This window comes from Mobula hypostoma, chromosome 22 (assembly GCF_963921235.1).
Source record: "Mobula hypostoma chromosome 22, sMobHyp1.1, whole genome shotgun sequence".
NCBI classification, from domain to species: Eukaryota; Metazoa; Chordata; class Chondrichthyes; order Myliobatiformes; family Myliobatidae; genus Mobula; species Mobula hypostoma.
In genome coordinates, this window is record NC_086118.1 from 46,649,449 (window position 1) to 46,675,040 (window position 25,592).

Genomic DNA, 25,592 nt, shown 5'->3' on the forward strand with positions numbered 1-25,592 from the left:
ACGGATTCTTTATCTTGTTATTTCAATGTCTCTTTATTTTTTTGCTATTTATTTGTATTTGCATTTACACAATTTGTTGTCTTCTACACTGGTTGATCTTTCAATGATCCTGTTATAGCTACTATTCTATAGATTTGCTGAGTATGCCCACAGGAAAATGAATCTCGGGGTTGTATATGGTGAAATATGTGTACTCTGAGAATAAAATTTACTTTGAGCTTTGACTTGCATGTGATACTAGCCCCTAAATTGTTCAAGTCTTTGTGTTCCTGGCCATTTATCAGCTCATAATTAAATGATTTTTCCAGGTCTTAATTCCAGTGGATGATTCTTGATAATTGCAATTCATTTGTCTGTCTTCAGGAAAACGTATTTTGAATTGCAGTGGGAAAATAAAATGCACAATAAACATTTTGGTTAATTATCAGGAACTAACCAAAATGGACAAGAAAATTAACATCTATCTGCAGCCTTTGCATAAATTATGGACAGTAATACTTTGCTGTCTGCTGAGTTCCTAGAAATTTATGTAGAGGAGGTAGAATATCTTTTGCTTTCTATATAAACAGAAGATTAGAATTCCTGTTTGATTAAACCACAATTGGGGGATCAGATCTGTTTTTTTTCTTTCAGAAGAGGAAAACTAAAGTATCTTAAAGTATTTTATGGTTGCAGACATTTGAATGGAATGTGTTTTACTTCTACAATTGTTCATCGGTTGTATCGTTTGGAGAATTTTTGTCTTAACTTCGTTTTGATAGAGATTTACAAAACTCAGGGTTAAGTTGAGCTATCCTTGGTTCTACCTAAAAAGTAAACATTTCCATCTTTGGAAACTGTAGCTTAAATATGTAACCACTGTTGGAATGATTAGTTTTCCAAATCCAAGTTCACTTATTTTAGTAAACTTGTTGTGATGGGTTTGGTTTATCATACTGCTGCTGTTTGACTGAGATAATTCTTGTATTGATTAGTTCAGTGTGCTGCCGGCAGAAGATGAATTAGATTGTTGCATTTTTGCCTTTCAGTGATGCACCATGCCTATAGTAGACAAATTGAAAGAAGCACTGAAGCCCGGACGAAAAGATTCTGCTGACGAAGGTGACCTCAACAAACTGCTGGCAGCTTCAGCTAAGAAGGTTCTTCTTCAGAAAATTGAATTTGAGCCTGCCAGCAAGAGCTTCTCCTACCAGCTAGACTCACTGAAGAGCAAATATGTCATTTTGAACCCAAAACCTGAAGGGGCTACTGGTGAGCAAAATGTTTGTTCTGCCCCAACAAAGAAACAAGGTAAGCCACTCTGAACAGCATTTATTAGTGATTGCATTCCAAAGTTCAATGAATATAGTGATTAGCTCCATTTTGGGAACACTTGATATTTATGGTAACTTAACTCTTTGCAAATCTGAGTTAAAATATCTAAATGCCAGAACTGCCTGCAACAAAATGAATCTCAGGATTGTACATGATGACATGTATGTACTCTGATAATAAAATTACTTTGAACTTTGCCTGCAAGGCGGACTCTTAAAATATGTCTGAGTCAGCATGGAGGTGAGTGAGAGGTGATGTGTTAAATGAAGAAAGGTGGCAGGCTTGTGAGGCTTGGACTTGTTTGTGTGAATGGCCGATTTCAGTGCCTTAGCTCCTGTGTACTCGATTTTAATTGTATGATAGTATTTTCTGAGTGGGCCATGAAAAGCCAACATCATGGCTAAATCCTGCAGTAAAAGCCAGATTCAGAAAGTTATTGTGAATGGATAGCATTATTTCTGCAATTGTGATCTCAAATGTTCTGACATAAAAAATGCTGTAACAGTGAAACAAACCTTTTGCAGTAGCTTTTGTTCAGCAGTGTTTAAGTTTCCTGCTGTAAGTAGCTGCTGACAAAGACTTGTGTCTTATAAACCATTGAACGTTAATTTAACATATTTTCAGTCCTGTGATTAAAAGATCAGATGTTAATTATGCATGTACTTTTCCTTATTTTGTAACATCTACTTGAAATTTTAAAGCTACCAGGCAATGTCGATTTCTGTGGACCTGTTTAGAAACTGGATTTTAGTTTCAAATTTTGGACATAATGTTAAAGGGGGGAAAGTAACCTGATTTGAATACTTTAGTAAAACACAGTTTAGTACTTTTCAAGAAGTGATTTAAGCTTGGATATGTATTAAAACAAAAATGTCACTTCAATGTTTAGAATTATTGCCACAGCTCCTAATTGGTTCTAGCACAACTTTTATGTCAGCTCAGGTGTCTGTAAATGTAAACCTGAAGTAGTGGAACTGTAAAGCATTTTATTAACGGTTTAGTTTTTCTCTTAGCTGGTACCCAAAAATCCTGTTTGTTTTTATATTCAAGTTTATGAAACAAGCAGCATTCCAAATGACGGCATCCCGGCACCTCAGAAAATTTTATTTCCTATGGAAAAGCTGTCCATGAAATGGGTGCGTGTGTACAGAGTTGGAGCTGGATTGCACAATCTTGGGAATACCTGCTTCCTGAACTCCACTATACAATGCTTGACTTATACACCACCGCTGGCCAATTACCTCCTATCGAAAGAGCACAGTAAGACATGTAAGTTGCTGCATTTGAGATTTTTTGAAATTATTATGCATTTCTGGTAGTTACATTAGACCGTAAGACATAAGAGTAGAATTCGGCCATTGGGCCCATCGAGTGTGCTCTGCCATTTCATTGTGGCTGATTTATTATCCGTCTCAACCTCATTATCCTTCCTTCCCGTAATCTTTGGTGCCCCGACTAATCAAGAACCTACCCTCTCTGCAGCATCCTGGGGGAAAAAAATCAAGGACCGAGTTTAAATCAATTCTGTTTTTGGCAATCGAACTGCTTCTTCCTGAAATCTTTTATGAAAGACAGTCATGTCACTGTAAAGTAGACAAAGATTGAAATGGTTGATAGATTACTCGAGGTTTATTATGGAGGTGTCAGCCCCAGAATATGGGCTGTGTTCCCAGTGTTGGAGTTAACGGGTGCACTGTGGGAGGAGCAGTGAGGAGGGAGAGAACTTTTCACATCTTCACATTCAGAAATATTTTCAGTATTGATGTTCTAGTTTTTGCATTAAGGATCACTGTATTTGGATTGTGGGGGCTTTAAAACGTACCGAGTTATATTCCTTGGTGAGTCATGAAAGGTTTAATTTTATTGCCACTTAACCAGCTCAGGAAGCTTTTGGAGCACTCTGGTGCAGTCAGCTGCAGGCTATGTGCTGCCCTTACAAGACCTGACTGCGATGAAAATAACACCTGCAAATCAATTATTAAAGTAAGCTACTGCCTGCTGCTGATAAAGAAAAAAAAATGCATTTATATAATGTCCTTCACCCCATCAAAACATGCCAAATATTTAATTTTCAATTGAATTCTTTAGAACTGCTGTCACTACTGGAATCCAGGAAACAGTTTGCACACAGTACTCTTTAATAAGACAGCATTGTGATAATCAGTTAACTATATTTATCTTTAACTATAATCCCATAATTTGTACAAAATTTTAAATTATTAGTGACCCTGCTAATGAACTGCTGTTCACAAAATAATCATCCTCGTGCAAATGCTATTGCAGATAATTTAAAAACATCATTGTCATATTCAAATGTTTTCTCTTGATAAGATTAAATCACATATTGCCTTAATCCTGATTTGGTGCCCTCTTTTAATTTGATCTTTGTTTAATTGGGCACAAAATTGCCGTAGAGTACAGTTTTTGAGATGTAAATTGATGCCTGCGTGATTCCCCAGACAAGTTCATTTGTTTTCAGTTGGACACCATGGTCCCTGTGGCATTGGGCGGCATGGTAGCACCTAATCATCAGTCGGGGTTCAATTCCCACTGCTGGCTGTAAGGAGTTTGTACGTTCTCCCCATGACCATACAGATTTCCTCCAGGTGCTCCAGTTTTCCTCCCACATTCCAAAGACGTACATATGTTTTGGGTTAGAGAGTTATGGGCACGTCATATTGGTGCCAGAAATGTGGCGACACTTGTTGGGGTTCCCAGCACAACCCTCACTGATTCAATTTGACACAAAAAATGCACTTCTCTGTTTGTTTTGCTGTGCATATAACAAATGAAGCTAAACTCTTTAAATTGTGGTGAAGCAAATGCATATTGCTCAGACCATTCACGTGAAAGCTGTGTATAAAATGTCAGATGCACATTGCAGTATTCACTCAGAGCGCAATTTTTTTTTGTGCTAGATAATACACGACCAATTTTTTTTCATCTGTCTTGCTCTGTTATTTCCTGTGCTGCCTATTAAAACTAAGCTATTTCATAGATGTTCAAAGCTCTTTCAGATTTCTGACCTAGAAAGCAGAAGAAAATTGTCAGCCTTCCTGCAGCTGTTTTTTTTTGTGTGAATATGAGTTTTGTTTAACCTTGCTCACCATAATGAGCAGGCTATAAATCACTGCACATTTTGCTGTGCTCATCATCAGAAGCTAGTGCAGTTCTATTACTCTGAGATATGTTGCAGAAGAATCTGCACCATATCTGTCTTTGGAACAAAACTTGTCATTATTTACTTTGCCATGGTATAACTTCTGATGTTACCATTTCCCATAGTCGAATTTGATGAGGAATCACAGTATTGGAATGGAACTGGGCTCATAAGATAAGGGATGCATTTAAAATGAAATTCATGGAGTGTTTGTATAGGAGGTGCTGCATTCAACACAAATTCCAAGTATTTAAATAGATATTTGAAAGGAATCTTAGCATATATACATATGCATGTATTATTGATCCGGAGTCAAAATCTCAACTCCTTCTGCAACAGCTGAAGGATTTAAATTTAAACAATTAAATATACGCTTATTTAAAAGCTTGCCTAAACGCTGCTTAAAGGTAATTACTGTATTTGCCTCCACCACATCTGGCTCAGTGGCCGATTTATTAATTGCCTCTGTACCTAATAAAGAGGCTACTTGTGTGTATCTTCATGGTCTTCTACTGCCGTAGCCCATCCACTTCAAGGTTCGATGTGTTGTGTGTTCAGAGCTGCTCTTCTACACACCACTGTTTTAACGCTGGTTAGTTGAACTACTGTCGCCTCCCTGTCAGATTGAATCAGTCAGGCCACCCTCCTGACTGTTCTCATGAACAAAAACTACCATTTGCTAGAGTTTTTTTTTGTTTATCACACAATTCACTGTAAACTCCTGAGACTGTTGTGTGTGAAAATCCTAGGGATCAGCAGTTTCTGAGATACTCAAACCACCCCGTCTGGAACCAACAATTATTCCATGGTCATTGTCATTTAGATCACATTTCTTCCCCAGTCTTATGTTTGGTCTGAGGAACAGCTGAACCTCTTGACCATGTCTCCATGCTTTTATGTATTGAGTTGCTGCTCCATGGTTGGTTGACTAGCTATTTGTATTAACGAGCAGGTATACAGGAGTACCTAATAAAAAGGCCACTAAGTGTATGATTGTGCTTATATTATAGATCCAGTGGCAAAACTTCAAATCCTGCTGCATCAGTGGAAAATTTAAATTCAAGCAATTAAATATACACTATTCAAAAGCTTGCCTAAATTCCTGATAAATGTAATGACTGCATTTGCCTCCACCAGCTCTTGTCAGTGATTACATAATCTAGTATACTTCTTTCAGATCACCCCTCAGCCTCCTTCACTCCAGGTAGAACAACCCAGCGTATCCAATCTCTTCCCCCATAACTGAAGTCTCCAATCCACAAAACATTCTGGTAACTCTCTGCTGCACATCACAGGACAGTACAGCATAGACCAGGCTGATGATAGTGTGCTGACTGTTCAACCTACTCGTAGATCAATCTAACCTTCCCTCCCACATAGCCCTCTATTTTTCTTTCTTCCATGTATCTGTCTGACGGTTTCTTACATGCCCTTAACTTAGCTGCATCTACCAGCACCCCGGTTCCCTACACTTACCACTCTCTGTGTAGATTAAAAACCTACCTCTGATGTTCTCCCTATACATCCTCCAATCACTTTAAAATGATACCTCCCCGTATTGGTCATTGCCACCCTGGGGAAATGGCTCTGGCTATCCATTCAATCTCTGCCTTTTGTCATCTTCTACCTCTCTATCAAGTCATCTCTCTCTCATTCTCTTATACTCCAAAGAGAAAAGTCCTAACTTGCTCAAACTTTCCTCATAAGACATGCTCTCTCATCCAGGCAACATCCTGGGAAATTACATCTGAATGCTCTCCAAAGCTTTCACATCCTTTCTGAAATGAGGACTGAAGACAATACTCCAAGCTATCCTTTCTGTTGTACAGCTCCCTGATTCACAGTGTGATTTCTGTCCATCTTCAGAGGGGCCATGTATTTCAGAGCCTTGGTTGAATTCAGTGAAGATACTGGTTTTGATACTGTGCTTCAGCTGGGAATCATTGACCTTGGAAAGAGTACAGTACAGAATTACATGAAGGATGGGTGCTTAAATGTTTAAGCAGAAAAGAAAGGTTACAAGAATCTTTTTGCTTTCATTCCCTTGCATTCTGAAAGTTGAGGGAGTGATCTTGAAAAGGACCTTCTTAAAAGATTGAAAGAGCAGTTAGTGAGAAGGAGGCATCATGTTATAATTAGAAACAGGCTGTGTGGGTGAAATCAGGAAGCACTTCATTAACTGAAGGTTGTTCAAAATTGAGAAAAGAATTGCCAAAGGTCACCTGGTTCAATTGAAATCCTTCATGAAGAAAAGTATTTAATGATTTGAATTATAGTTATAAAAATGGATTTAAGTCCTAGACCAGTAATCTTTTAATATTTCCTGTGTTTTTGTCTATATCCAATGTGACATTAAATGCTGAAACAGTGCAGGATAACAGTTTCCAAAATCACTTAGCTAGAGCACAAGGGAGGTTGTTCTCCAACATACTGGGAATACTGTGTCCTGTTTTGGCTGCCAGTGGGCGAGCGCAGCAGTGTAGAGAAACATGCCCTGGCATGGTTTTCTTGTTTGGGATCTTAACTTAAAAGTAGATGGAAAAAGCTAATATGGAAAGAAAGCATCTGAGGGAAGACCTTGTTGAGGCGTTTGAGCATTAAAGGCATTAACATTAAGCAATAAGTACCTGAAACTTGCAAATTTCCAATTATGAGGCATCTGTATCATGTCATTGAGGTATTTGAATTATAAGTGGATAAGTGGAGTTGGAAGTACAAGTTGGAACAAGTGTTATTTTAGAAATGATTTGGTAAACAGCTTTCAAGTCAAATTAACAGAAGTGATAACCTAGAAATGTTTAGGTTACCAATGCTGTACTGGGTGGATTTTAGGATTGTTGTGGGAAGATGATGTACAATGGAATGAATGAATATTTACTCACATATTCAGTCTGCTAGTGGTGAGGCTACAATAAACTGACTTAGAACTGAATAACGTTCAAGACTACTGCCGTGAGTTTGGGGTCATGTGTAGGCCAGACTGTCCGAGGAATTAAATTCCTTCCTTGAAAATTGTTGGTGAACTCAGGACACGCTGGTGTATTGTGACAATTACATTACTGATTTTTTTCCTCCGGATTGATTTTTAATTGCCTCACTATAAACTTCCCAACTCCTGAGGTTGGGTGTCATCTTCAGATCAAATAGTACAGGCCTCTGCTAACCTAACACTATGCTGCAGTATCTTGTAATATTCCTAAAATATCTGAGAGGAATGAAGAAAATTACTTTACTTTTTAATGGTGCCCATGCAGATAGAAGATAAAATTGCAATTATATTACAGTTTCTGTCACCGTATAGCTGTTTCTGAAACTGGAATATATTAGCTGTATCATATAACGAAACACCTTGGGGAGGATACAGGTAAAACTATTAACTCTTCCTATTCCATCTACATGTCTCATTAGTTCTCTGGAGGACAGCTTTTGTCTTAACCATGTCTGGCTAAATCCATTGTAATTTGGGTGGGAAACCATCTTAATTCCTCAAAAAAACTGAAAAGCAAATGAGTTTGATATTTTCAAACATAGAGGGATAATATTTAGTTTCCCATTTGAAGAATTAATATTAATGATGAATTGCTTTAGATCTGCATGAAATAAAAGTGATTCCTTTTATTTCAGAAAGAGATGATCTAATTAGTAAGTGACGTTAGACTGCTGTACAGGGGTAGATTTCAAAATGTTTCTGTATCAGCAGATTTTATTCGAGTATAAAATTCCATACATGTTGATAAATCATTGGAAAAATATTTTGCTCTCTTGGACTCGATAACTGTTCTTATTGTGTGCTCGCCGTATGAATCATCTCATTGGAAATGTACTTGCAGGGCTTGGTGGCAAAAAACCTGGGGAACATTGTAGGATTTTGCATTTTGTTGTTTGTGATAATGAAATTGAGTATTGCTTGAACGCTGCGAAATTCCAGCACCATATGGCTGTTTTTATTTTGGGTTTTGTGCTGCTCTAATGATACTTGCTCTTGGTTTTGTAGAAGCAGCTGTTGTTGCCACACAGCAGACTTGATAGATCCTTGTACTCTGCAACAGGAAAGGCACGTGTATCCTGTCAAGCTCCTCCCCACCTATCTCACCACCTCACTTTGAATTTGACAGAGTTTTGTTATTTCTAAATTAGATTGAGCTACTGTAATTCAAGATTTATTACCCTAGTTTAAAGGAGAACAAAATAATTGTTTCTCTGCTTCCAAGTCTGATGCAGCACCAAAAAATACAATTATATAAAGAACACAATTTTTTTTTAAAAACACACAATAAACATAAGATAGCTTATATGCATAGATTGTATGTATATAAGGTGACGCTAGGTGCAGGAGTGTCTGTACGTAAGATGACTGACAAGAATTGATAAAGTAGTGGTGGTGGAGTGGGTTAGTGAGTAGAAGGGTTGATCTCCTGTGCTGCTTGGGGAAAGTAACTAAATTCCAGTGATTCAGGGTGCAAGTGTATCTTTCTGAAATGCCAATTTCATCTCTCTTTGAAAATCCTATGGCCTGGCAATAATAGCTTTACACTAATTATAGAATTTCCATTATTTAAGTACTGGTTAAATAAATGGTGAATTTGCCCATTGGCAAGGTGCCGGTATGGATTGTGCTTATTGATAATGCTCAGCTGCTTCATCTCATCATTTGTCATTCCCAGGATCACTTCCAAGTTGTTGTACTGCTTACCACTGTGGAACATGATGTCTTGGATAAATGCCCTTTCAATTGAACATTGAGTTTACAATTGTTCTTGATAATACACCTTTTATGTTGAGAAGTCATAGCAAACTAGTTCTCTTGACATCTTGCTTCTGGTCTGAGCAATCAAAGCTCTGCAGTGCTGTTACTGTGTTTGTCCTGACCTGAGTGTCGCTTCTTGCATATTCATGGTGACCAGATTACTTACTTTTATCACTGCAGTTGTTTATCCTTTGCTTCTCTCAGCATTCCTTGCAGCAGAAACCTCAGCCCTGTTTCTAATGCTGTTTGATTAATTACTGAATCTTTTCTTTTTGCTTGTTTGTGGGGTGCCATGGTTGGATAGTGGTTAGCAAAATCACTTTACAGTGCCAGCTGTTATTACTGGTTTTGACTCCAGCATAATCCTCAATTTGATTCGACGCAAATGATTCCTTTCTTTCTTTCTTTCTTTCTTTCTTTTTAACTCTTTTTATTAAACGACTCATTTCACTGTATGTTTCAATGTAAGTGACAAATGAAGTGAATCTTATCCGTCAGCCATTTTCCTTGACTTAAATCTAGCTGATAATAACAAAAAGACACAAATTGAAACAGACCAAGGATCTTTTTTTCTTTTACTCTATACCTGTATGATAGCAAGTGGTTTAGAGAGCACCCAAGAATATACAGTGGATTCTGGTTATTGGGACACATTGGCCCCAATAGCCAAAAATTCGTGGAAATTGTTAAAAAGATATCAAAAAAGGTAAACTACCATTTAACTAATTAACAAATAATCTATTTAAATGAAATACAGAACAAATTAGAACACTACCAATATTACTGCAGAACTATAAAACTGTATTCATTCCTTGTTTAACGGCAAGGTGGCTGGTGTATGGGGGTGAGTGGGATCTGGGATCAGCTATGATGGGCTGAACGGCCAAATTCTGCTCCTATGTCTTATGGTCTAATAGTTATCGACACAGCAATTCTTCCCGTGTAAACTGCCATGTTCTTTTGACTGAAAGTGAACAAAATCAGTGATAGTTGACTGTCTTCATTGCCTTCCTGCATGAAGTAGTGTTGTGATATTCCAAAGTCAAAATAAAAAAACAAAATGTCAAAAATCACTGCTTTTTGAATTGGCATCTGTCATTCCAAATGGATAGCGTAACATAAGCACATGCAGCTGAGGCTATTTAAAAATTGTTTGCTGTAAGCACGGTGTAGTGGTCTGATGGCCACACAGAGCACGCGACTGATGTTAGTTAGGAGCTGTTCAGCACCAGTTTCCTGTCCCAATTAAACTGCATGGTGTCTCATATAGACAAAGGGGATCCCTTTCTCGATTAGTGTTGTTCCGAATAAGCAGCTGCCACAATTAACCGATGGGCCAATTAACTGGAATCCTCTGTACTCGCAAATTGCATCTATTGTGCATGGACTGATCAGTCATATCTTGAATTTTGGGTTCATGTGCTCGTTTGTGATGTGAATAAAGCCCAATGTTGTTAAAAACTCAGGTATCAAAGGGGCAGCTTCTAATGTGTATCATGATCAATTTAATTGGAACTGGAAGAGACGCATTTGGTTCTTCTTTCGTGACTGAAAGTACTTGATTTTCACCAATGGTATGAGCAAATAAAAAATCACTGAACCAAGTATAAAACCCAAATAATTTGTACAGTGCATCCTTCAACAGCTTGCATCCTGTTTTCAAAGACCAGCTATTTTATTGTATCTTGTGACTTGGCATAGGGATGGATATAATGCAAGAGGGAGAAAAGAGAATTGCCATTGGCTTTCTTATTTCCAAAGATGTTCTAGTTTAAACATTTATCATCCTGCTTGAACTTGCTCCTTAATCTCCCTACCTCCCACTACTTCTGTTTTAAAAAGAAACATTGATGGGTGACACAGTGATGCAGTAATAATCTAACTACCTCTCAGTTCTAGTAACCTGGGTTTGATTCTGACCTTTAGTGTTGCTTGTGTGAAGTTGTCACTTTCTCTCTGTGAACAGTTTCTCCCATATTTCACAGAAGTGCAGGTTGGTAGGATAGGATAGGATAATTAGCTACTGTAGATTGCACCTAGCTTATAGCAAGTGGTAAAATCTGGTGAAGTTGATGAGACTGTGTGCAGTGAAGAAATAGAGCTAATGTAATGAATTTCAGGGTGGTATATGGCGATAATAAATTTACTTTGAACTTTAGTTAGTAAACCTGACTGTGCTTCCATTGCCTGTTAATGTAATTCTCTGTCCCCCTCATACTCCTGCCTCTTTGGTGTTCTACACCGTTCCAGCACTGACAATGTAAGCTTGAAGACCAGCACCTTGTTTTCCATCTGAACACTTTGAACTCAATACTAATTTCAAGAGCAGCAATACTATTGGTAAACTAGGTTTTTTTCCATCACCGGTGTTTCTGGTTATGCAGAATCAGAATTAAGTTTATTATCACCAGCCTGTGTCGTGAAATTTTTCAACTTAGTAGCAGCAGTTCAATGTAATACAAGATAATATAGTAAGGGAAAAATAAGTAAATAAAGTATAGTAAGTATATACATGTATATTGAATAGATTAAAAATGGTGCAAACACAGAAATAGTGTTAATGAGTTCAATGTCCATTTAGGAATCCTATGGCAGAGGCTGTTCCTGAATCACTGAGTGTGTGCCTTCAGGCTTCTGTATCTCCTTCCTGACGGTAACAATGAGAAGAGGATGTACCCTGGGTGATGGGGGTCAATAATGGATATCACCTTCCTGAGGCACCACTCCTTGAAGTCTTAGGTACTGCAGAGGCTCATACCCAAGATGGAGTTGACTAATTTTGACTTTCCACAGCTTCTTTTGGTCCTGTGCAATAGCACCGCCTCCCCATCCCCTGCCGGCCAAGACAATGATGCAGCCTGTCGGAATGCTCTCCATAGCACGTCTCTAGAAGTTTGAGTGTTTGAGTTGATAAACCAAATGTCTCCAAAATCTTAATGAAATATAGCCACTGTCTTGCCTCCTTTATAGCTGCATCAGTATGTTGGGACCAGGTTAGATCCTAAGAGATCTTGTCACTCAGGAACTTGAAACTGCCCACTCTCTCCACTTCTGATCCCTCTGAGGATTGGTTCATGTTCCCTTGTCTTATCCTTCCTGAAATTCACAATCAACTCTTTCATTTTAGTGACATTGAATGCAAGGTTGTAGCTGCAATACCACTCAACCAGCTGGTATATCTTGCTCCTGTACGCCCTCTCATCTCCATCTGAGGTTCTACCAACAGAGGCTGTATCATCAGCAAATTTATAAATGGCATTTGAGCTATGCCCATCTACACAGTCGTAGGTATATAGAGAGTAGAGCAGTGGACTAAGCACACACACCTGATGTGCGCCAGTATTGATTGTCAGCAAGGAGGAGATATTATCGTCAATCCGCACAGATTGTGATCTTCCAGATCCAATTGCAGAGGGAAGTACAGAGACCCAGGTTCTGTAACTTACCAATCAGGATTGTGGGAGTAATGGCATTAAACACTGAGCTATAGTCAACAAACAGCATCCTGACATTGGTGTTTGTATTGTCTACGGCTGTGTGAAGAGCCATTAAGATTGCATCTGCCGTTGACCTATTGTGGCGATAGGCAAATTGCAGTGGGTCCAGTTCCTTACTGATGCAGGAGTACAGTCTAGTCATGGCTAACCTCTCAAAGCATTTCATCACTGTGGATGTGAGTACTACTGGGTGATAGTGATTAAGGCAGTTCACAGTACTCTTGGGCACTGGTATAATTGTTGCCTTTTTGAAGTAGGTGGGAACTTCCGACCATAGCAGTGAGATGTTGAAAATGTCCATGAATATCCCCGCCAGTTGTTGGGCACAAGTTTTCAGAGCCTTACCAGGTACTCCATCAGGGCCTGCTGCCTTGTGAGGGTTCACTCTCCTTAAAGACAGCCTAACATCAGCCTCTGAGACAGAGATCACAGGGTCATAGGGTGCAGCAGGGATCTGCACAGCTGTAGTTATGTTCTCCCTTTCAAAGTGGGCATAGAAGGCATTGAGCTCATCTGCTAGTGAAGCATCGCTGCCATTCATGCTATTGAGTTTCACTTTGTAGGAAGTAATGTCTTGTAATCCCTGCCAGAGTTGTCCTGCATCCAATGTCGCCTACAACCTTGCTTGGAATTGTCTCTTTGCCCTTGAAATAGCCCTCTGCAAGTCATACCTGGTTTTCCTATGCAGACCTGGGTTGCCAGACTTGAATGCCACAGATCTGGCCCTCAGCAGATGGTATACCTCCTGGTCAATCCACGGCTTTTGGTTTGGGAATGTACAATAGGTTTTCATAGACACACATTCCTCCACACGTATTTATTTATTTCTTTCTATCTCTAAAAACGGGATGTGCTGTCTTTGGAGAGGGTCCAGAAGAAGTTCACTGGAATAATCCCAGGAATGAAAAAGTTAACGTATGAGAAGTGTTACTGGCTCTGGGCCTGTACTCATTGGAGTTTAAAAGAATGAGGGGGAATCTCTTTGAAACCTATCAAATATTGAAAGGCCTAGATAGTGTGGGTGTGGAGAGGGTGTTTCCTACAGTGGGGGAATTTTGAACCCAAGGGCACAGCCTCAGAATGGAACAGAAAAAGAGTAATTTCTTTCACCCAAGGGTTGTGAACCTATGGAATCCTTTGCCACAGATAGCTGTGGAAGCCAAGTCATTGGGTATATTTAAAGTAGACATTGATAGGTTCTTGTTTAGTCAAAGTATCAAAGGTTACTTGGCAGGAGAATGGGGTTGAGAGAGATAATAAATTAGCCATTGTAGAATGATGAGGCAGACCAGATGGGCCAAATGGCTTAATTCTGCTCCTGTGCCTTATAGCCTGTGGCCTAATTGCCAGTATTTAAAGTAATGCTGTCTTGACAACTTTGACCTGCACCTATCTCATACTTCTGTTTTCTCCCCCCCCCCCCGGTCTGCAGCTTAAAACAAATTTGTTTTCTTGCCCTTCCACTTGTGATGAAGGTCATCGAATTAAAACATTAACTATTACTCTGTTCCTGGATGCTGCCTTACTTGCTGAGTTCTTCCACCATGTTCTGTTTTCATTCCCAATTCCCTGCTCGTGGAAAACCTCTTGGATGTATTTTATGCAAGATGCAGTTTGTTATTGGAACATATTCAGTCCAGTTGTTGGGTTTCTTTTTATTAGTTTATTTCTAACCAAGTATTGACCTTTATGAACTTATCTTTTTTATTTAACTGTGATATTTATCAATGAAACAGCTAACAGTGGGGTTTTTGAACTTGCATTTCATGTGTAAATGTGTGTTGTTTTTTGACAGGTACTCAGGCTGGGTTTTGTATGATCTGCATCATGCAGAACCATCTGATACAGGCCTTTGCCAATAGTGGAAATGCTATCAAGCCGTTGTCATTCATTCGTGAATTAAAAAGTAAGTTGTAGTTTTTCTCCGGATGTTGGTGTATTAAGTGTTTTGACATTTCATTTTATTAAAGACCTTATTAAAATTCCATTCATTCCAATCTGTTACAACATGTACAGTACTTTCATTTTAACTAAAAATCTTGCTGTACTTTGACTTACAATGTTTTATTATGGTATTAATTTGCTGTTTAGGAACTAATGACAACATTTTTGACTTGAGGACCAGGAGTAGGCCAATTAGCCTTTCAATCCTGTTCTGATATTCAAATAGATAATGCAGGTCAACACACACACTCGGATGTTGCTTAGATTTCCAGCATCTGCAGATTTTCTCTTGTTTGTGAGATATGCACAGACCTGCACTTAACTCCACCTATCAGCCTTGGTTCTATAATAATTCATACTTATTCCTTGGAGAAATAAATTCCTTTGTTTTCAATTGACCAAGTCTCAATAACTTTTGAGGGAAACTTTGTAAAGTAGTGAATTTACTGGATTAATGTGCTGCTACAATTTTATTTGTATTCTTCCTGCTAAACCACAAGACTCAAATTATGAAATTAATCCCTCATATCTTCCAGTATTGTTTAAGTTTGATTAAAATGCAAAGTAACTATGTATGAAACATTGGTTCAGTCTAATCCCAACACCACTCATCCGCCACCACCCACAGTTGTAGCTAATTGTTTGAAGCATCCTTCCCAGAATGTATTTGGAAGATCTTTCCAAAGGCCATTTTCTTCAGATCATGTTATTATGAGAATAATAGAAATGTGACCAAAGTAGACAAAGCTAACCTGTGGCAATACTTGCGTGCTGCCCCCGTCCTTGGATGTGCTGATTGTTAACACAAGCAACAAGTTTCATTGTATGTTTCGATTATACACGTGATAAATCTGAGTCAGAAAGTAGAAATGCCTGTCACATTTTATGGTGGTTGTGATTGTGAACAAATTCATTGGAGAGACACTGAAGCTAGTGGATATAGAAGCCTTTATTCAGCAGAACGAGTAGTAGTCATCATACTTGAGACACTCTTGAAAGAAGCCCACCTGACCCATAGAAACATAGAAAACCTACAGCATAATACAGGCCCTTTGGCCCACAAAGCTGTGCCGAACATGTCCTTACCTTAGAAACTCCTTTAGAATATTACATGATATTTTTATATGCTAAAGATCAAAGGTAACAGCACAACAATTCTACAGTTACAATTAATCTACAATGCTTTCTTTGAATTACATATAATTTTCAAACATCTCCATCTTCATACCAACACTCAGGACCTCCATGATGAATGTTAATTCCACTAGCTCTGCAGTGGCATATGCAGGTACTTCAGGTGAATGGATGTTTCCAGGTTTGCAATCAACGCCAGTCTGCAGCTCTGGGAAGATTCTTTATTCAGGGCTGCATTTTAAATTTAATCTGCAATCTGCATTCATATCTGAAGACTAGCTGTTGTTTAAATTATATACCATAACTCCAGAATATACCCCAACAATGGTGAGAATGTATTAGAATTCTACTTGTATGATGTGAATTTTTTTTTGCCTCATGTTCCTATGATTAATATTAATTACAGAAATAGCAAGACATTTTCGATTTGGGAATCAAGAAGATGCACATGAATTTTTAAGATACACCATTGATGCAATGCAGAAGGCTTGTCTCAACAGCTACACCAAGTATGTTAATTTTTGCATATTGTTGATTTGAGAACAACTGGTGAGGATGTAAACAAAGTGCCTGCTTATTAAAAGAAAATTGTTTTTCCCCTTGCATCATGCTAGTACTTTCATGGATAAAATCTGTGCATGGAGCGGAAGGAAGCAATTTGACAGATGTGTGTGTGTTTTTTTAGTGCCAACTGAGACTCAATTTGGTACCGAATTAGGCAGGCAGGATTTGTGAAATGACTTTCCGATCTGGGGCCCAACATTACACAGTGTAATTAAAATGTAGTTATTTTGAAACATTTATTTTCTTAATTCACCAAGTGGACAGTCAGCTGAATTACTGAGTACTTCTGTCTCCCCTGGATTACAGTGAAATGGAGTTAATTCTACTTTTATGTGAACAATGTTTCTTCAGTATAATCCACCAACTGAGTGTAATAGTGTCTCTCTCTTCCTCCAACCCGTCTTTTCCCCCTCCCCAATCGTTTACAAACCCTGAAGGCTGGATCGACAAACACAAGCTACTTCATTAGTTCATCAGATCTTTGGCGGATACCTTAGATCACGTGGTAAGTTCATTGAAAAAGTGTTAATGGATTCTTTATGTAATAGTAATCTGGGAACTTGAGCAATGTCATAAAGAGATAAAATCAAAGAGGCCTGTCAGCCCACTGTATCTATGTTGACTTTATTGCCCAACTGCAGAAGCTTTTCTTAAATTTAATTCTGAGATTTTCTGATAATTCTAATAATTTTCTGAGATGTGTAGGTTGTTAATGCAAATGACGCATTTCACTGTATGTTTTGATGTACATATGATAAATCTGAAGGTGAATCTCAGTCTGAATATGAATCCCAGTTGCCTGCTTCAGTTCCATATCTTTATGTGCTTTGTTTATTCATCTGCCTGTCTAAATGCATACAATAATAAATTCCCTCAGATCTCCGTTAAAGCCCTTTCCCTTCACTTCAGACATCTGCGTTTTTGTTTTTGATATCCCTACCTTGGGTAAGACATTCTTACTAACTACCATGGATCCGGCTCTCAAAATTTTATGTTCTTCAAACAAAAGGACCTTGTGCTTTCCCAGCATAGATGATGAATAAACTCTTCTTGGGCTTCCAGCCAGGTGTCCCACTAGAAGCCCAAGTAGAGTTTATTTGATTATATTGTTCACTCGGGTAACCCATCAGGTTCCTTTTGCTCCAGGGAAAGCAAATCTCTCCTCGTACTTTAGCTAGAAAACATTGATCATTTGAAGTTATAGAACAAGGGAGGCCATTGGACCTACACTCAGCGGCCACTTTCTTAGGTACACACATTAATATAAACACCTAATCAGCCAATCATGTGGTAGCAACTCAGTGCATAAAAGCATGCAGATATGGTCAAGACGTTCAGACCAAATATCGGAATGGAGAGGAAATGTGATCTAAGCGACTTTGACTGTGGAATGATAGTTGGTACCAAACAGGGTGGTTTGAGTATCTCAGAAACTGCTGATCTCCTGGGATTTTTCACACACAACGGTCTCTGGAGTTTACAGAGAATGGAGTGAGAAACAAAAAAAAACAGCCAATGGGCGGCAGTTCTGTGGGGAAAATATCTTGTTGATGAGAGAGGTCAGAGGACAATGGCCAGACTGGTTCAAATTGCCAGAAAGGTGACAGGAACTCCAATAACCACATGTTACAACAGTGGTGCACAGAAGAGCATGGAACCTTGAAGTTGATGGGCTACAGTAGCAGAAGAAGACAAGTACACACACTCAGCGGTCACTTTATTAGGTACAAGAGGTGCTTAACAAAGTGGCCACTGAGTGTATTGTAACCATGCTGACTGCAGGTGCCTTGCTGAAACAAACCTAGCTTTCCAGAAGTGGTCCATGATTTTGTAGATTTATGGTACATGAAGTGCTTTAACTATTAGTGACTTTCTGCCCCCATCGCTCTTTCAAGCAGTGAATTCATGACTTTGAAAATATTGTTGTTGGTCTTCCTTCAATCCTAATGAGTAAGATTCACCTCTTGTAGAATTTAAAGTTAGACAACCTTTGTATTTATAAAAAAGCAGTACATATGTCGTGTTTTATCTTAAAATTTTAAGATGATTGAAAGTAGCTGCACAGGTTGATAGGATGGCTAAGAAAGCTCTTGGAATGCTTGCTTTTATTAGTTGAGGCACTGAGTTCAAAAGTCAAGAGGTTAATTTGCAACTTTATAAAACTCTGGTTAAGCCACATCTGGAGTGTTGCATATAGTTCTGGTTGCCTCACTATAGGAAGGATGTTGAGGCTTTGGAAAGGGTGCAGAAGAGGTTTACCAGGATGCTGCCTGGTTTAGAGCTATCGTGAGAGGCTGGATAAACTTGGGTTGTTTTCTTTGGAGCGGCTCAGGCTGAGAGGAGATTTATAAGTTTATGAGAGGCATTGATAGAGTAGACAGTAGGTGTCTGTTTTCCATGGTAGAAGTGTCCAATACGCGTGGGTTGAATGTGAGGAGGGGCAGTTTCAAAGAGGATGTGAGAGGTAAGTTTTTTTTACTTGAGACTGGTAGATGCCTGGCAAATACATTAGAGGCTTTTAAGAGATATTTAGATGGGAACATGAATGTGAGGAGGATGGAGAGATATGAATACTGTGTATGTAGTAGGGATTAGTTTTTTGGGTGTTTTTGTTTTACTTTTTAGCTGGTTTGGCAGAACATTCTGGACCGATGAACCTGCTCCTGTGCTGTACTATTCTGTGTTCTATGCTCCATCACAGCCAAGACTTCCATCAAAAATATCATCATTTACCTTCAGTGAGCTTACTAATGTTAAAAGATACATTTTTAAAAAAATAAAGCATTTCCTTTTCAAGAGAAGGGATTGAGAATGAGTTAATTGCCTTGCATTGCTCTGCATAGTGAGATGTGTATGAATAATGTACAGGTGTGAATTGATCATTTGAAGTACAAGTTGTATTTCAGACTAAGTGCACTTTTCAGTATTAGTCATCATTTGAAGGGATTCCCAGAAACTGAAAGCTACATCATAGACTTTGGCAGCTGATGTCACACTATAATTCTACCAATGGTGATTTGAGGCCAAAGGGCAAGTGGGGGAGGGTTTCCACATTCGGTATCAAATGTCCATTAATTATTACTGTATTTTTATGTTTTTATTTCAATCTCTTCACTTTCTGCATCCAAAGTTAAGTGTTCCATGTGCAAGAGTGTATCGGATACATACGATCCTTATTTGGATATTGCTCTTGAAATAAGGGTAAGTGGATCTTTCTGAAGGATTAATGTTAATTTTGAAAAATGATCTGAATATAGAAGCACATGTGTGGGTCCTGTTTGAGTTGCACCAAAAGATGGAATGTAAACTTCAGTATGAATGTTAATCTTCAATGGAGTTATTATTCTGTATGGGCGTCATCAGAGTGATGTCTTCTTAATGTCTTGTCGGTCTGCCTTGATTGTTTTTAGTTTTAACATGTTTAAATAAGTGATGTATGGGTTATTAGGTTAATTGGTCACATAGGTATAATTGGGTATTGCGGGCTCGTTATGCCAGAAGGGCCCATTACCACACTGTGCCTTTAAATAAAATAATCCACATCTTAATTTTCCCTAACATTTAAGCCGTAACATCTGTACATACGTCAAAGAAAGTTCAAAATAATTTTTTTGACTTAAATTTCACAGGAGTGAATTTTTATTCAGTAGATCAGATCTCTTTTTTAGGATAGGTCTATGAATTCCATTGGATGAGTTTCAGTTACCCAACACTGATGTAAATTGCTAATCATACAAGATACCTTCATAATATCCAAATGTATTTCAAATAACCCTTTCTGGCTTTCCACTACACTATGCCAAATGCATGGCCAGAGAGGGTTATTTGAAATACATTTGAATATTATGAAGGTATCTTGTATGATTAGCAATTTTTGTTAGTGTACATTAAGTAGAGTTATATATTTTTTAATAAATACCTATTCAGCATTTCCTTTTTGGTCTGACCACTCTGCATTGTCTTCCAGCAAGCACCCAACATTGTCCGAGCTCTTGAACTCTTTGTGAAACCTGATTTTCTCAGTGGGGAGAATGCTTACATGTGTGCAAAGTAAGTGTTTATAAAAATGTGTTAAGTCGTGTTTAACATTTGTGAATTCGGAAAGTAGGAAAGCTCATTGAGTAACTGTTTAACCTGTGTTGATCAGGAAGGTACCATGATTAATCTTTTTCCTCAGCTAAGGGAGAGAATAGAAAATTGAATATACCATGTATCCAAGCTCAGGAAAAGTGAATGATTGATTCCTTTCTTTTCACACCATTGTTTCCTTTTAGGTCAAAAGTATTTTACTTTAGATCAATCAATCATCTCTGCATACACACCATATCAGCAGTTTGTGCTTTGAACAGTAAATGTCTGAAGCTGTACAAGAGCAGTCCTTCATGTACAATGATTTATTGCTAACTTTTCATGTGATATATAATAAATATTTTTATAGGGGTGCCAAGGTAGTGTAATGGTTAGTGTGACACTGTCACAGCTTGGGGCATCAGAGTTCGGAGTTCAATTCCAGCATCCTCTGTAAGAAAGTTTGCAAGTTTCTCCCGTGCGCACGTGGGTTTCCTTCAAGTGCTCCATTTTCCTCCCACAGTCGGAAGACATGCTGGTTAATAAGTTAATTGGCCGTTATACATTGTCCTGTGATTAGGCTAGGGTTAAATCAGTGGGTTGCTGGGGAACACGGCTCAGTGGGCCGGAAGGGTCTGTTGTGTGCTGTATCTCCAAATAAAATAAATAATAATTCCTGGTGAAACTAATAGCTTGCTTACTCCCAGAACTGCTTTGAAAAAGTCACTTCAAAATTCTGCAGAGTAGCTGGGGATGATTCTCCATGTTATTTTTTTCCACAACCTTTCCACCTGATTCTTGCAATGTAGTTGTTCAAAGTTCAAAGTACGAGGGCTGATTGATAAGTTCGTGGCCTAAGGTAGAAGGAGTCAATTTTAGAAAACCTAGCACATTTATTTTTCACTGTAGTCCCCTCCTACATGTACACACTTAGTCCAACAATCGTGGAGCATACGGATCCCTTCTTTGTAGAAGTGGTCCACAGCAGGGGTGATTGATGAGTTCGTGGCCTAAGGTAGAAGGTGATGAATTATTAACTTCAAACTTTCTGCATTATCATTCAAAGTGCACGTACATGTAACGAGAGCGTCTTGGACCTCCAGGTGGTCCACAGCAGGGGTGATTGATGAGTTCGTGGCCTAAGGTAGAAGGAGATGAGTTATACAGCTTTTGTTACATGCACGTGCAGTTCAAATCTTTGAGTGAAAATCAGAAAGTTTGAAGTTTCTCCTCATCCCCTTCTACTTTAGGCCACGAACTTATCAATCACCCCTGCTGTGGTCCACTCCTGGAGGTCCAAGATGCCGACTTCTACAAAGAAGGGATCCGTATGCTCCACGACCACTGGACTAAGTGTGTAAATGTAGGAAAAATAAATGCGCTAGATTTTCTAAAATTGTCTCCTTCTACCTCAGGCCATGAACTTATCAATCACCCCTTGTAAATTTATTATCAAAGTGCATATAGTTCACCAGATACAACCCTACAGTGAAAGACCATACCCAACAGGAAGACAAACAACCAATAAATAAGTAAGCAATAAATATCGAGAACAAGATGAAGAGTCGTTGAAAGTGAGTCTGTAGATTGGGGGTTGGGACAAGTGAAGTTGAATGAAGTTATCCCCTCCTGTTCAAGAGCCTGATAGTTAAGGAGTAATAACTGTTCCTGAACCTCGTAGTGTGAATTCTGAAGTTCCTGTACCACCTTCCTGATGACTTAAAGAAATTAACACAGTGATAATTTTAATGTCCCATTTCATTCTACTGTATGAGTTTAATGATATTTTTGTTGCAATATGCTATTTTTAAATGACATTTTAACTTAATTTGCATTCTTCTATGGAGGGAGAATGTTACTCCATGATTGTACTTGAAACACCCTGGTTTCCTTGACTGCAAAAGTCTAGGGGAGGCAACGTCTGGCCTTATCCCAACTTAGTGAGATTGAGGCATTCTCCTACCCCAAAGCCTAGTTTGTGTGGATGCTATGTAACATGCTACCCCGGTACAAATTGGTGCCATGAAATAATAAACAGTACATTGCATGCCATTAAAGGAATTATATTTATGAATCTTAACTAAAGGATTAGTAAAGAATAACAAAAAGAAAAGGGCCCATTCTAATTAAACAGTCAATTATGCACAAGTTAGAACGCATCTTGAACTTCTCTGTCACTGATGAATTGGGCCCTCATCAACGTGAATGCCCACACCACCTTCCGAATGTTGCTCACTATCCATCTCCAACAAACGTGTTTCCCACTGGATAGTATGCTATGACTGGTTCTCCACAGCCTCGTCTCTCTTCATCTTGTGCTGAACAAAAATAAAAACCCAAGGCCAGTCTTATTGTCCCTCACCAAGAATACCTCCCACTAATTGGATGGCACACATTCTACATCATCCCTTATCTTCAAGAGTAACCCAAACAAGCTGAAAACAAGCAGCTCTTACAGAACTGCCAAAATGAAATACATATAGCATAACAGTACAAATATGAACCAGGGCATCACATACTTAATAACGGTAATGTATTTAAGACAGGGTAAGCATGCTCATTTTGCTCTTCCCATCAGGCATCTTGTCCAAGGTTTTACAAGCCTAAGATGATTAATACCCTTACTTTTCAGTACTCTTGTTAAATTTCATTAAATTTCTTGGAATCATTGTTCTGTTTAGTACTAGAAATGTACATGTAATACTTGTCAGATATTCCAATAGTGTGAATTTTAACAGATTAAGGTTGGGTATCTATAACAAATAGTTGAAACAATTTTAAAATATTTTAAATTTTTGCAGGACCAGATTAAAATGTATTGCAGAGAATTTAGACTTGTTTGCCATTGTTGCTGAACTACAGTATACCCCAGTGTTAACATTGATCTTTAATTTATTTGGAAAGATGTTATTGACTATAACAACCACTTCCATTAGGTGCAAGAAGAAGGTGCCAGCTACCAAACGCTTCTCCATTCATAGAGCATCAAATGTTCTGACACTTTCCTTAAAGCGATTTGCAAACTTCAGTGGTGGCAAAATCACAAAGGTGAGTTCATTTTTAGTTAATTATCTTAATAACTGTGATATTTTGTTATGCTGCAGCAAAACTTTACCTGGCAAAAAAAGTAAATTGGTGGTGAAAGTTTATGTATTGTGAAGCAGTGCACAGCTTCCTTCATTAAGTGGATGCTGCTCTGCATGATTTTAGAGTCATAAGAAAACTGGCAAGTAAATGCCTTTAGATCGGGTTAGCAACCTCAGGTCCACTGACCCCTTGCTTAATGATTTTGGTGTATGATTAAAAAGTTTGGGAACCTCTGCTTTAGATTAAAAACATATCTTGCCTCTGGTTAAAATCTAGTTTTCAGTTACATAAAGTTTCATTAGTGAGTCCCCTTTTTAATATAGTGATATCTTGGACAATTAGTTTGAAATAATGTCTTACATTTGGAAATAAAGAGTAACTCTGAAACCTGCTTTATATTTTTGCTCTCTGCTTTGACAGGATATTGGCTACCCTGAACATTTAAATATACGTCCATATATGTCCCAAACCAATGGTGAGCCTGTCAATTATGGGCTGTATGCAGTGCTGGTACATTCTGGATACAGTTGTCACGCTGGACATTACTACTGTTATGTGAAGGTGAGAAGTCACAGCTCAAAACTGTTTCACTTTCCTGAAATGTGGGCAATTCACCATAATATTGAAATATGGGTAACACCCTGGTTAAGATCCTTACTGTTATGCTGTAGGTATTTCACTTTCACAGTTCGTTAAGAGCAGTCTGTTCTGCTTTTAGCATGTTGGGGTTTGAGCTGAAGTTAAGGGGCTATGTTGTTCAACTTGGGAATGTTGTGTCAGCCAATCAGGATGGTGGAATTGCGAGAAGGCTCTAGAGAACATGAGGTGGAGAGGTTTTTGTGACAGATGCCGGTGTGGTCGAGGTCTTTATGGCGGGAGCTGGAAGAAGACAGGAGGGAAAATGGCTGAGGATGCCATCCCTGTTGGACAAGGTGCTTTGTGCAGATGAATGGCTTCAAGGAGGAAGAACCAGTACTCCTGTGGGAGAGCCCATTTGTTCATAATGAATTTTGAGCGGCATTTGGAAGGTGGTGTGTGCTTTCATGCAGACCATGGATCCAGCGTGTGAGTTAAGGACAACTTCAATATGAGCTCCAACTTGTGTGCACATTTAGACTGGGTTAACTGCAATGGTCCCTTTTTAAAATCTTTTTCCTACTAACTGATAAAGCTGAAATTTGTGAATACACTGCATACAATAACAAAGAAAGTATATGATCTGTTATTTCTTGCCAATGACTGGTTGCATGGGGGCAGTATTTACACAGATCAGGGTTTGGGTGCTCAAAACGTCCCAACTTTCTGGTTTTGGTGGGACCAAGTCATACCAACACTAGAGATACGGAGATTGAGAAAGGAGGTTTTCACACCGCTGAGTACAGTGACTGTTAGCAAAGGGCTAATGAGCCACGTCTCTGGAGATGCCCAGTAAAAAGAGGTTTCATATGTAATTACCTCAAAAAGTTACTCCACAGTTAGATTTCTCATTTATCTTGTATACTGGACTTGCGCTAATTCTTTGAATAGTAACTTTTTTTTATTGTGTCCTATTGATTTATGAACTATTTTCAAGACAGTTGTAACTATTTACTTCCACAAGTATTGTCAAAAAAAACCCTGCAAAATTGAACTCATTTAAATCCAATGCTAGATCAGTTTCAATCTCTAAAGTATAAATTCATTTGTGAAAATAAATGGAATGTTCAGTTCTCAGGAGCATTTAGTGATTAAAAATAAAATGCAAATCAGATAAAAGAATTATAAAGGCAATTTTGTGGTAGATGGCGTGAGATAGGTTACACAGTCTCATGAACTGATGTTAAAAAGATCATGATTTGCTCAGATTGTGAATGTTATTTTGCTTTCTTTCAGGCTAGCAATGGTCAGTGGTATCAGATGAATGATTCAATGGTCCATTGTAGTAACATCAAAGTGGTGCTGAACCAGCAGGCTTATGTCCTTTTTTATCTGAGGTTGGTGTTACTGATTGCCTTGTGGGTTCATAGATGTGGTATGCGTAAGGATTTAATGTTTTAGTTGGTCTGCAGTGTATTTTTGAGATCTAATTGTTGTAAAA

General features: G+C 38.4%; 1 protein-coding gene across 4 annotated transcripts in view; it reads left to right on the plus strand.

The window, feature by feature from the left end:
- The window catches only part of usp36 (ubiquitin specific peptidase 36), an 87,081-nt gene that overhangs the window by 30,101 nt on the left and 31,388 nt on the right, over nt 1-25,592 (plus strand). For all 4 annotated transcript variants that reach the window (XM_063074551.1, XM_063074553.1, XM_063074554.1 and 1 more), the window contains 10 exons: nt 1,029-1,290; nt 2,365-2,583; nt 14,514-14,624; nt 16,203-16,305; nt 16,798-16,865; nt 19,491-19,561; nt 20,328-20,410; nt 23,365-23,476; nt 23,936-24,076; nt 25,388-25,488. In XM_063074551.1, the coding sequence (XP_062930621.1) occupies nt 1,038-1,290; nt 2,365-2,583; nt 14,514-14,624; nt 16,203-16,305; nt 16,798-16,865; nt 19,491-19,561; nt 20,328-20,410; nt 23,365-23,476; nt 23,936-24,076; nt 25,388-25,488 (1,262 nt within the window). In that variant the 5' untranslated portion in view covers nt 1,029-1,037. The remainder of the gene's footprint in view (nt 1-1,028; nt 1,291-2,364; nt 2,584-14,513; nt 14,625-16,202; nt 16,306-16,797; nt 16,866-19,490; nt 19,562-20,327; nt 20,411-23,364; nt 23,477-23,935; nt 24,077-25,387; nt 25,489-25,592) is intronic.